This window comes from Antedon mediterranea, chromosome 3 (genome assembly GCF_964355755.1).
Source record: "Antedon mediterranea chromosome 3, ecAntMedi1.1, whole genome shotgun sequence".
NCBI classification, from domain to species: domain Eukaryota; kingdom Metazoa; phylum Echinodermata; class Crinoidea; order Comatulida; family Antedonidae; genus Antedon; species Antedon mediterranea.
The window spans coordinates 21,606,212-21,619,970 of NC_092672.1; the positions used below are offsets into that span (position 1 = coordinate 21,606,212).

Genomic DNA, 13,759 nt, shown 5'->3' on the forward strand with positions numbered 1-13,759 from the left:
TAATTAACAGGTAAATTAGTTTGATTACATTTCATCTGGAAAATCGTCACGAGCAAAAGTAAACAAAGATTTCAAACCATTAGTACGCATTATGCATATGCTAAATTAGGATTGTATACAACTCGTCGCGGTTAAGAAGGTATTTTCACACAGATCATGAGGAAGTTTTATGATTATGCATACAGAGTAGCCAAACAAGCGCGTTTCATTATGGGATATGTTTTGATTGAAAACTTTGACTGGAAGTCAAAGTAATTTTTTTAACAAAAAAACGTCTGTATTTCAGTTAAATTATTTTTTTTTTCGAAAAATTTTTGGTGATAGTTAATAACTATTATGATACTTCAAAATGACCCACGTTTTTTCGAAATCTTTTATTTTTTATTTTTTTGGAATTAGTCAAAGGGACAATACATCTTTAATATAAGTTTAGTTTAACTATCAAGGTCCTCGATATGCCCGGTTTTCGCATTGCAAGTAAAAAACAAGATCAAACAACCATTGCTTTGCAGGTAAATTAGTTGCAACGCAAACATGATCTTGGAGGTAAAGTAATTGATTTTAGTACCTTTATTTGAGCAAGTTCATACAACTACTACGGCAGAAACGTAACTTTGGAAAGTAATTTAGATTTCTCTTAATTCTGCTAGTTAATGTAGTTTTATTTATAACTATATCCAGTGCAGTGGCATCTATGTTTTTTTTTCAAACATGGTTTTCTGCCAATAGCATGGTTGCATGTTGTAAGCATAGGCCTATATATATAAAGTAAATCGATAAAAAACTTGTTTCTTATTTAAATTAATTTATATACATATTCTTATATTATATATATTGGATATTTGTGTGACCATAAAGGAAGGATAGAAAACAGCTCATCTATACTGTGTATAAGTAGTCGAATAATCTTCCACCGTTTCAGATGATAACATAATTATTGAATATACAATTAAATCGGTGGCATATGCTCATACTCATTAAGAATCAAATACTAACAACAAACGGATACAATGGGATCATGCCCAAGAACAATAAAATAATAATAATTCAAAACGCATCGATGACTGAAAAGCCGATTCCATCCCCTACCGGTGTGTGGTCGCACTTCACTCTTTAAAAAAAACCCCACTCCATTTTTGATAAATATAACTGAGACATGCAGTAAAAGTAACAAAATTAAAATACAAATTTATAAAAGGGAATTCAATAACATAAATCGTTACATACGGTACATATTTATAAAGTGTCTGTAGTTAAAAGATTTCGTTTTTCTCAAACTAATTTGAATATTATTGCTGGAAAGTAGATATTGCTTCCCTTTTTCCCGATAAATTCTTAAAGTTAAGTTACCACAAACAAGTATAGTTTGATTAATTATTCTATGTGACTTTTGATGATAACAACGTATAGTTAGGATTTATATTGCGATAATCACAAACCATACGTAAAAATCAAAGGGAATTTTTGGACGTTAAAAATACCGTAATTCGTTTCTCTACAATATCGATTGGTAGTTTGTAAAGGTAGTAAAGGCAGCAGTAGGACACTTACTTTTCTTTATTACGTGTAAACTGAGGTTCAAAGAGAAAGGGAAAGACATGCCAATTAACATTTGCATTGTGCACAATGGCTTTATATTGTGTGGTACCCGCTTTGACAAAAATGCAAATGATTTTGAACGCTACGCAAATGATACCGTGACCCGTAGCATTTTTTTTCTTTTTACGAAAAACAGAAATGTAAACTACCTAAAAAAAAAATAGATTCAGAATTTAAAAAGCTATCCAACGAAACAAAGCAAAGATGTGCTTTGACAACAGTTTATTTCACCTTTGTTCACGGACAATAGTTATTTTGATTTTAAATTAAATAACTCGGAAACTTGACATTGAAGTTAAGTGTAATCCAGTACTGTACGGTACTTATTCAGTATTTGGATAATATATAATATAAAACATATAAATGAACAATGACAAAGTCGAAAGAAAATCAAACAAACATTTGAATGAATGGTAAATCCAATAAGTAAAACCGTATTTATCTTAATAATTATGAATGAGACTACTTTTTTCATTGTTAAAATGAGTATAGCGAGGCATTTAATGAATAGGCAAACTGCCTTAAAATGTGATATGTTTTGAGAAACTATTCTCATCATCAGAAGAACAGAAAACAACGCCTAAAGTACTTATATACCAATAGGACAGGTATGTAAATAAGGATTAGCATGATAAAACAACAAGGAACATTTAAAACAATTTATTTACATTTTTGGAAAATTATGACAATAAACAAAGTAAAATAGAATAGATATTAGTAAAACTGTATTCAGAATAAAAAGATCTATCCAACGATACCAAACAGTACAGTATTTTGGTGAAATTGCCTTTTAACCTTTTGACCTTTATTGATCACGTGATTTGTTTAATTTCGCAATTACTATGTAACTATGCATTTATTGATATGGGTGTAATGGAATAAAATAATCAGTATTACATTCCCTTTCCAATGATACCATGGATGACCAGCTTTAGTGTGGAACGTCGGCCATTTTGAAATACAAAATTGCGGCTGAAGGAGTGGTCGAAAAAAATGGCACCTAACTTTTTTGGATTCAGCATCTCAAGAATAACAAAGTTAGCTAAAAAAATCTATTTTGGCACAAATATCGAACTGGAAGACATAATAACCCGTACTACAACGACTAGCAAACCTTTAACATGTGGCTTACCTTTCATTGGTCATGCTTTTTAACAACCTACCTTCAACCCCTGCGTTAGCGGCTGCGGTAACACTAACCCAGCGAATGCTATGCAGTCCAAATATACTCATTGTACCCACAGCATAAAATATCCTTAAACAGCACGGCAGCGTGAATAGGACATCTTTCTAGCATGTGGCTACTAGTTGATTTCACTGACTAAATAGTGCTAATGTGGTTCCATGCCTTCTACTCTCTATATCAGCATGTATAAAGACCTAGACCCAGGTATCTGTGTCCAACAATAGTGTCCAACCACCAATAGTTCTTGATAGTTCAAACACTGAATTATTTAATATTTTAAATGAACTAAAATTTACACTATGTAGTATTTTTGTAAAAAATTAATAAAATATGAACTTAATGTTGATTTTCCTTTTACCTACCGTAACCTTGTATTATTTTAGGTAAATACAGAATTTCATTTACAGTATTGTTGTACAAAACTATGGAACAATCAAGTCCTTCTGTTTCTGAATTATTTCTTGTAGATGTTAAATCTTTGATTAGTTTTACACCTTTTCACCTTCTGTCAATTATTTAAAAATTACTGACATTCAGTGATTGAAGTTTCTCCTTCATCTAATGTTCAAGCAGTATCTATATATAAATTTACGTAAGGGCAAAATTCGGTAAATCGCGCGTTACTTCTAGAATGTTTACTCGATGGTATATAAAGTTGGTTCGTACTTTCGGTACTGATTTTAACCACCTGATGTAACCCTGTTTACTAATTAAATTGAGTCAGATAATTAGTTATTGGCAATTAAAACGAATTTAGGTTCAACGATTTGCCCCAAATAGGGGTGTTTTCCGATCGTGGTATACACTGTCTAATGCATGTCCATCGTGAAAAATACCCGCATACAATAATACGAGGATGCTTCGCATTTTCCTATCTCCTCCTACGATAACTGTTTTTAATGGCTGAAAACCGGTTGAACAGCTCGAGTACAGCATCATAATGTTGAAGACAGGCCGATTTTCTTTAAAAAAATACTATTTTGATAGATTTAATATACGTTTATACAAATGTATTGATTTGCAATGAATGGAACATTCCAAATTATTTCGTTTAACCATACTTGCATACCTCCATGGTTTAACACAAGTAGGTAAATTTATAGACCCTTGGAGAATAAACAGAAATAGTATTGTAATTCTATACAATACTGCAAATAGGTATTAACCACTTTTGATCGCCATTTGAATCAAAAGTGTGTTGGTATACTGTTAGATATAATATAAACAAATATACTAATAAACGTTATCACTGTGAGTGTGTGGGTAGCCCCTACTTTTAGATTATAAACACATAATAATATAATACTTTATTACTGTCAGTTGTTTCTCAACGTTTGTATTAATTAATAATTACAAAAATATAAACGTATTAGTGGTCTTTAAATGTACTGTACTTCACTATTTCAAACGACCATGAGACAGTGACAGTTTTAATAAAGTATTAAATCGGAAATGTTTTACTCTATTTAGTGGTATATTATTTATAGGCCTATAAAAAAAATATTTCGTTACTGAGTGGATATAAAAGAAATATAAAGAATAATTTAATATAAAGAATATATTAAAAAATTGTTCCTCTTTGTACCTCATCCCCAACGCTCAACTCTAATGACAAGTTTCTAGGTGCTAATTTTGGTTGACTACATAAATCATTGTGTCTATCATCTAGTTGTTATAATTTTTTTTATTGAGAATTGTCCTATAATTTCACACATCAATTAATTATTATTATTATTTGAAATCAAAATAAAATGTACATTGACTTAGGAATGTATTTAATAATTGCCCTGATTTAATGCATAACTATTAATTTAAATTGTATACTGGCTTTTTCTTTTTATCCAAATGTACATATGAAAAACATAAGCACTCATTTTGAGGACTTGTGATGAGTTGAAAATCAAATAACAATATTATCAAGTTAAAGTTCAATACAATTTTTTTCGTAATGGTCAAATGAATGCAAAACAGAAAATATATTTAGGTTACATTAATTTGTTTAAAAAGTAGCATGAAAACATAAAGTGAATTACATGAATAAAGGTAATAACTATACAGGAACCAAAACTTAAAATAAATAAATAAAATCAACAGAAATATAGACAATAGCATATTATTTTATCAGAAAAGTAGTTGGAGAGATAATGATTTTCAATTATTATATAAAAGTTTTTCTGATTAGAAACAATGGTTAAATCAAGACTATTCCACTTATATTTGGGGAAAACAATATTTTTTGTTTAAAACAATTGCCAAACTCTGCAATCCTCAAAAAAACATAGCAAACCTCATTTAACCAACATAAAAGTGATTGAATAAGTTGTGTACAACTCACTTGGTTTGTCAATTAACAAATTTAAATATATTTTTGTTAAATACTTAATTTTGTGGTTAAGCATCATTTTTTGGTTTAAAAACAATATTGATAAACCTTCACCGCCCCAAACAATGTTACAATAATGTATAAGTAAAACATTTTATTTTAATTTCTTTAGAATACTAATATATTTAGATATTTTATTTGAGAAAAATTGTTGGCAGCCAATAATCTAATTAAAAGACCAAGGAATGATACTTCACTTTTTTCAATTAATTTTGCATTAAAAAATATAACAATTGTTGTGTGTAAGTTCACTAATACAATTAGTTTTAGTCGTATTAATTAATAATTAGTTTGTAGTGAATAATTTACTAACTTACTTAACTTTAAATTTAAAAAGTTCAACAAGACAATATTGTTATTAAAATGTAAAGTTGTATTATCTGCATAAAAAAATTTGTCTGAAAGATTTACTAATTATTAATTTGAAATAATGATTTCGATCTGTAAAATATCTTTTAAACCAATCTAAGAAAGGCTCCAAAATACCATAACGAAACCACTTGAAAATATCATGGTTTACAACATCAAAAGTTTTTGATAAATCTTGAAAAGTACTTTCAAAAGCAGTATTAACAGAATTAGTGAGTTCAAGAAAAGCATGACAAGTGGTATTGTATGCATACAATTTTCAATATTTTTTTGAAAAAATGGGTAAAATTAAGATTGGTATAAAAGTATCCGTTTTTAAATACAGGATTTACATTTAATATGATTAGGTACAGAACCCATCATGAATGATTAATTAATGGCGTATGTGAGATGGCTTATGAAGCAACCTTTTTAAGAATCATGCTCTGAACCTTTACTAGAATTCAAATTATTAATTATATTAAGCACTTCTGTTTCAGATATAAATGGGAGGTGGTAATTAAGAGATTTGGTCTTTGCCATTTTAGACTATATAGAATTACAGAGTTTTACAAATGTGGCTATACTTTTTATATCTTGAAATATTTGAACTTTTATGAATTTTTAAAAGTTTATGCTAATGTTTACTAAATTTATTTAGGTGGGTGTCATCAATAGTTGTTTTAGTGTTTTGGTTTTTTTTAACTTCAAAAAGTATATAAAAAAATGTATCCAACATTAGGATTAAGTCTACAGTTTAGACGAATCAGTTTGTCATTAATGGAATGCAGTAGAAGTAAAATTGAGAAAAATTACAAATGCAATCAATTCTTTGTATTTATAAAAACGCCATTTTTTACGTTTTTTTTAAATTACTTTCCTTAGTTACACATAGAAATGGTTGCTAAGGTAACACTATAGGTAAAATATGAAAATTGTTGAGAATTGTTATGAACTATCTTGTAAATTTTGATAAAACATTAATAGTTGTAGTAAAGTGGGGACCTGTCCTGTTTTGCATTCTGACCCCTTTTGACCTCAAATGACCTATTTACAAGGTCAGATTTTTTGGGAGGTCTTTCTGTATCCCTTTACACAAAATAGATTTTAAAATTTATAAAAACCATTGACGCAATTATTTCCAAGTTTAACATTATTTTCCATCAACTAAATATTTCAATGCAAAATACTGTTTTTCTGGCAATTAATTGAAATAAACCTGGCAACACATTCTCCTATTTTATCTAAACTATTCGTATGACTCTAGTAGCATTATGACAAGCCACATATACATTTTATTATTGGATTAGCCATATTTAAATTGTGTTTCATGTGTTTTGTTAGTTGATATTTTGTTATATTTTTTGTATTTTTCGTATTTTCCTGGCAACACAAAACCTATGTACAAAATTTACCCCAGTGTTTTTTTCGTGATTATTGTTGACAAACCTATTGACTATCAAATTAAAAAACCTCATTGATTTAAAAACACCACTTTGGAAGTTATAGGTACGTTTATGAGGTATACTTTTATAAAAAAAATATTTTTTAAAAACACCCCTTTTTAAAATAATGGTATCAACCAAACTCCATTTTGTAATTTTTTTTTTTCTACATTAAATGGAACTCAATACATGTTGTTTACACTGCTATAAACAAAAACTGTATACTGTAAGTATTTTTGGTTCAAATAAGTATACAAAGTTTGTACTTTTTCACTATAGAAAATCTGTGAAAAATGGCAAAAACATCAAAATTTGGATAATTGACTGTTGCCATGGCAACGGAGGCTAAAAAATAAATGAATGTTGTAGATATGCTTTTTATTGAAATGTCTATTCATGGTAAAAATTTGAGAGAAATCCATTTCTTACATCTGGCACCAAATCTTTGATTTTTACAGACAATGGCTCTTAAAGTTTAGTTAGCAAAGTTCAAAAGGATGAATTAAAACACCTAATAAAAACCTTAAAAAGAGGCTACAAGGATGCTTGTTTTTCTTGTCTTACCATTATTGAATAAATGTTATTAAATTGAAATTAAATTGAATTGAATTCACAACCACCACATATTTAATATACATTAATGACAAAATATGATGTTTTAATTAAGTTTAACTAAAAATGAAAAACTACAATGTGTATTCCATGCGTACTGTACATCCATTTTTTATTGTTGCAAAGTCTCAAAATGACGCAATGAACTTTACTCCGTCCATTGGATTGAATGTTAAATTGACCAAATATAAGTCCTGATAATGAACAGAACAGAGTATGCTCATAAGCATGCACAGATTAATATTTTGTGTAGATTACCGTATCCTTTCATTTACCGTCCCCTTTGTCTACCATCCTGTCATAAAGTCGCTAGTAGGTTTTATTGTAAATTAACAGCACACTACGTGCAACAGCTAATACAGTAGTACTAATCATTGTCAGTATTTTCATTTTTGTTGTAAATGTATAGTCAACAGAGACCTCTTAGAATCAGGCTTCTGAGTCATGTCAGTCATACATTCTACTCATTCACCCTTTACCAAAAATTTGGGATTTTTAAAATGTCTTTCTTTCCATCATATATATTCATTTATGACTGACAATTTCATTCTTATAGTTTCATTCTACTGTAAAACAATAATACTCTCTTTGTCATTACATTCAGCCTCTTACATTAACATTCAAATTAATTCAGAATAAATACATTTGAATGATGAAGCCTAAAAAAACAAAAAACAGAATAACTAAAATACAAATAAATTGGTATATTTCTATACCTTATAACACAAGAATCTCCTGTTCGTCCGAAGCGTGTAACAATTTCGAAAGGCATTGTGAGATAGAATAGAGCTAATGGGTGGCGCCATTGTGAGCCATGGAGTAGCGTGCCCTCATCAAATTAGAAAGTCAAAATCATAGAGGGGATCTGCTAATACTATAGGGGGATAGAGTAATTGACTGAGCCCTCTATAGGAATTAATAGTTTTGACTTCCTAGTTTGGAGGGGGAGCTGCTCCATGCTGTCAAATGGCTTCGCCCAGTTTGACTTTTTAACCCTGTACATCTAGTACTACTATAAGTTCTTTGCTTTGATGTAGATGATGATACATAAAACTGTTATAAAGCCTACCAAACATACAGTGCTAGTTGACGGTGATTATTTGCTTTTTTGTTAAAAGTAAATAATAGTCAACCAGAAATAAAACTTGGTTTACTAAAAACTAAGCTTTGGTTGTCAACACAATGTAGGCGCTACGCAAGCGAGTTGACCAATAACAAGCAACAGTTTGGATAATCCATCACATTGTGATTGGTCAATTTGCTTGATTTAATTTCCAAAAAATTTGGATAGACTACAGACAAATGGACAGACTAAATTTTGGGACAAACAAACTTATTACATGCAAGTATTACTCAGTAATCACCTCTGTAGTCCCATGGGTACTCTTTTAAATAGTTATTGATTACAGTGCCTTAAAATGTTCTTTAAATAATAATTGTGTAAATTGATTTGACCAGGACCTTACCATGCCAAACCATATCAATACTTTTAGTTACAATTGTAGATAATATATTGATATTCATTTGTAGCTATACACTAGGCTTCATTATCTTAAGGTTATTAGAGTGTGCGTAACAGCAGTATGATCATACACACTATCATGACAACTACTGTATTACAGTACTTATGATGTACACAGCCTATTTAATACTTAGTTGAAATGCCATTATTAGACATTTTTAATCATTGATTTATTTAGAGAACTTAATAAAACTTCACCAGAAGTTATAGAATGGTCATATCAGTTGTATTCTGATTGTTTATACTACTATAACAATATATGTTCACATTTTGTAGTAATACACTACCAACATGTATAGATAGTATTTACAATACCCATCTGAATAATTATACTACACCTTAATCTGAATACCTTATCCAACCTGAATACAGTATTTATACAGCGAATACTGTTTCGTAGTTTCATTCCATAAAACCATAATTTAACATCAAATAAATAGTCATAACATTAAATCTTCTTTATTTTAATAGATTCATCTCTTTGTTTTCTTTTGAAAAAGATTTTAATATACACCCCAAAAATAAACATCTACCCTGTATGTGATGATACACATGGGGTCAAATCATTTTTCTATTCGACCTATTCGCTATCCGTCGCTAGGACAGAATAATCTGGATTTTTTTTCTTTTACATAATCCAAGTTAATCAACTACCACACTTTATTTCAAAAGATAACATTTTTTAGCATAATTATTTTTTCTGTAAAATGGCTGCATAATATAGTTATCCACACCTTGGCGGATAACTCCTTGTGATTGTATAAAATCATCATCAACTTTTTTTACCTGTATTATTCTTCTTTCATTCAATATTTCATAACTTCGTAAAGTTGTGCACCTACTATTTTTTTTAAACGTCAGAGTTGCGCAACATGACTTTCGTGCGATTTTATGAATTTGAATGATTGTCAAATGTCATTTTGTATTGACACTTTTTTAATTTAAGTCATATCAAGAGTCAACTTTCTATGGATTAAAAATGGCATGTTTCACAAAGTTACGCGCACAAGATTTCTTACAACCAACACCTGCACTTGCTGTAACTTAATGCGTATTCTCAGTTTGTGAACTTAATTCTCTTGAATTTTTCATTATTTAAGCCTTAAAATAATTGAAAAGTCAATTAAACCATATCAACTTTATTTTAATGACTAATACTGATTTTTATTTTAAATGCATTATAGCTACTCATATGTTGATTGCATTCTTAACCCTCTTTCACATTGACTATTCTTATTATTTTAAATGCATTATGGCTACTCATACATGCTGATTACCTTCTTAACCCTCTTTCACATTGACTATTCTTATTATTTTAAATGCATTATGGCTACTCATACATGCTGATTGCCTTCTTAACCCTCTTTCACATTGACTATTCTTTTTATTTTAAATGCATTATGGCTACTCATACATGCTGATTGCCTTTTTAACCCTCTTTCACATTGACTATTCTTTTTATTGTACAAGTTACTAAATTTTTAAGTTTACTTAATTCACTTACCACAACCTTCATCAATAACCACCTTGACAAATTTCAATATAAATTTACCTCCTGGTTCATCTTGTTTTTCATCACTGTTTTATGTATGTTTACGTTTTTTCCCCTTGTACTCTATACGCACAAACATACTTTGCCTATTATATTATTCTTAATGTATATATAGTATAAGCCCATGGAGTAATTTATAATTCTTCCGTAAGCTTCCTAATTACATGTAAAGATAATAACATCGTCACATTTTGTATCTTATTTGTTTTGGGTATTTCAGTTATAAACGGCTACTACTGTAGGAAACATTTTTTTGTACTGTACAGTAATTATTAATTTAAATAATAATATTTATTATTTGCATATCTACGGACGTACCATCAATTTCAAAATTCTTTTCAATTCAGTATGTTCTAGCAATACTTTCGAATTTGTAAATAATGTGTACTTGCTTTTTTAACTTCAGATTATGGACGATATACCTAAAGTGTATTTAAAATATACAGTAGTGTAAAATATTCTGTATTTATTTTTGTTACAATGAAAGTTACTGATCGTAAACATTCATGCATAGCCTACTTTAAACATAGAAAATGAGATTTCAATTGCAACTCTTGCATTTTTAAGTTTAACTACGTCAACCTTGAAATCTGTTCATCTGTAGGGCTCACACAAAGACGGGTGCTGATGCTAGTAATTTATATGATCAGATCATTTGATATCTGCTGCTTTAAAGTAAAGTTTGATTTTATGTGATCACATCATTTCCCTATTATCATTTGATTTATAATTTTAGTTGTAATTTTGTTGTCGTCGTTGTGGTTTATATTTGTGAAACTGAACAAGATGAACAGATTAAAGAATAAAACATCTTACAATGTTTCTATGTTGTGCAGTGAAAATAAACTCTTTCAGTGCAATATTATAGAAACTATTTTTATCAAGAAAGAGACCATACAAATACAAATGTTGTTTTATCCTAATGTCTAATACCAACCTTCATTCAAAATCAATTATTTTTTTAGGTAAATCAAGATCAAATATAGTTCTGACTTGTTAATGGTCACATGACAGTATAGTTTATTGGACTTGCCAGTGATAATGACAAAATATTTATTATTTTGGTCTACTATTACAGTAACACAATTTTTATTAATTAATGATATAACATATCAGTGCAATGTCCACTATGTATTTTAAAAAATCAACAAATATATTTATATATTGTTTTTTTATATTGGAACTGAGAAAGGCATTATATTCCTGATCTAAAATTATTTTCACTTTGGGATATTTTTGTAAATTACAACTTTCATAAAAAAATATCATTAAAAAAAAGACAACATTGTATGTCCGAACATAGTATAAATATGCACATGGTATAAATATATAATTTGTAAAATGCATCAGAGGTCGTACATTTACAAAATAAAAAGAAAAAAAGGAATTTACATATTTATTTTTATACAGAGGTAAGTGAGTGGCACTTATAGCCTTAGTCAGTGTAACTATGTTATTTTTCTGCTATAAATGAGTTAGGAATAAAATTGTTATGTGACAGAATACCAATGTAACATTTTTTCTTTAATCAGTATTTTAAAACCTGATGATTATAATCTCTTTCCAGGATGGAGACACTCCACTACATGCACATCTGGCTAATACATTTAAGGATCCTACATTAGAAATGGTGACCTGTCTCATAAATAAGGGGGCATCGGTGACATCACAAAATAAGGTAATATATATACAGACAATTTTCAGTAATACTGTATGCAACAATCGTTCACCTACTCTAGTATATTATTCTATTCTTTTTTTTTCTTTTTTTATATCTGGTTCATCATAATTAATAATAATGATAATTATTATTAAATTGTGTGATTTTTGGTAGACCTATTTAAAAAACCATTCCTTCAAAGATGACAATATCTACTATCACAGCGATTTTAAACTGATAGGAAGATTGTGGGTTGTATAATTTATGCTGAGATTGGACCTATCGGATATTTTGACGACATGAAGTAATGGCAGTGGGTAGAGGGAATGTGCCCGGCTTCATATAAGTTATTTAATAAGGGCGTTTATTCCTATAACCTAGCTATGCTTCATTATTAAACTCTGTAGCCATCTGTATTTCAATACTGATCTACACATGCGCACAGCTCGAATCTGAATTAAATGAAAGAAAGAATATTTTCCATAATTTGTTATCCAATGAACCATATCTTTTTTTAACTTTGCTAGATTTTGTCCCAATTCAATCTGTTTCATAAGTAAATGTTATTTTTTGAACAGATGTCAGGATTATTCTCAATGTGTAATTCAATCTAGAAATTGACATTGAAATCTAAATCATTCAGTTAAATAACTTATAAAGAGCAGACCTCCCAACTATGCTGATAATTGGCAAAAGCAATTTTGAATATACTGATATTAAGAATGTAGATAAGAAGAAAAAAAAATATGCTAAATTATATATCCGCACAACGTTTGTAATAAATTCATGTATTGTTTAATAATTAAAATATTTGTATTTTCCGCCATTTGGCATACCCATATTTACTATTATAAATACCAAAACCTTTACATTTTTAGTAGCGCCCTTTATGGTCTAATGTATTTTTCAAAATATTATGGCGCCCTGTATAGTTTGGACATTATTTCATAAAACCTCCCAATGTCTCATTTACTTTCCTTAGTTACACATAGAAATGGTTGCTAAGGTAACACTATAGGTAAAATATGAAAATTGTTGAGAATTGTTATCTTGTAAATTTTGATAAAACATTAATAGTTGTAGTAAAGTGGGGACCTGTCCTGTTTTGCATTCTGACCCCTTTTGACCTCAAATGACCTATTTACAAGGTCAGATTTTTTGGGAGGTCTTTCTGTATCCCTTTACACAAAATAGATTTTAAAATTTATAAAAACCATTGACGCAATTATTTCCAAGTTTAACATTATTTTCCATCAACTAAATATTTCAATGCAAAATACTGTTTTTCTGGCAATTAATTGAAATAAACCTGGCAACACATTCTCCTATTTTATCTAAACTATTCGTATGACTCTAGTAGCATTATGACAAGCCACATATACATTTTATTATTGGATTATAGCCATATTTAAATTGTGTTTCATGTGTTTTGTTAGTTGATATTTTGTTATA

At 29.1% G+C, this 13,759-nt stretch overlaps 2 protein-coding genes across 2 annotated transcripts in view; one reads left to right on the top strand and one right to left on the bottom strand.

Moving 5' to 3' along the window:
• The window catches only part of LOC140045033 (uncharacterized), a 242,741-nt gene that overhangs the window by 163,004 nt on the left and 65,978 nt on the right, over positions 1-13,759 (bottom strand). The gene's annotated exons all lie outside the window — the stretch shown is intronic.
• The window catches only part of LOC140043285 (uncharacterized), a 29,182-nt gene continuing 15,878 nt past the window's right edge, over positions 456-13,759 (top strand). Inside the window, exons 1-2 of the mRNA XM_072087785.1 lie at positions 456-512; positions 12,215-12,325. Coding sequence (XP_071943886.1) covers positions 456-512; positions 12,215-12,325 — 168 coding nt within the window. The remainder of the gene's footprint in view (positions 513-12,214; positions 12,326-13,759) is intronic.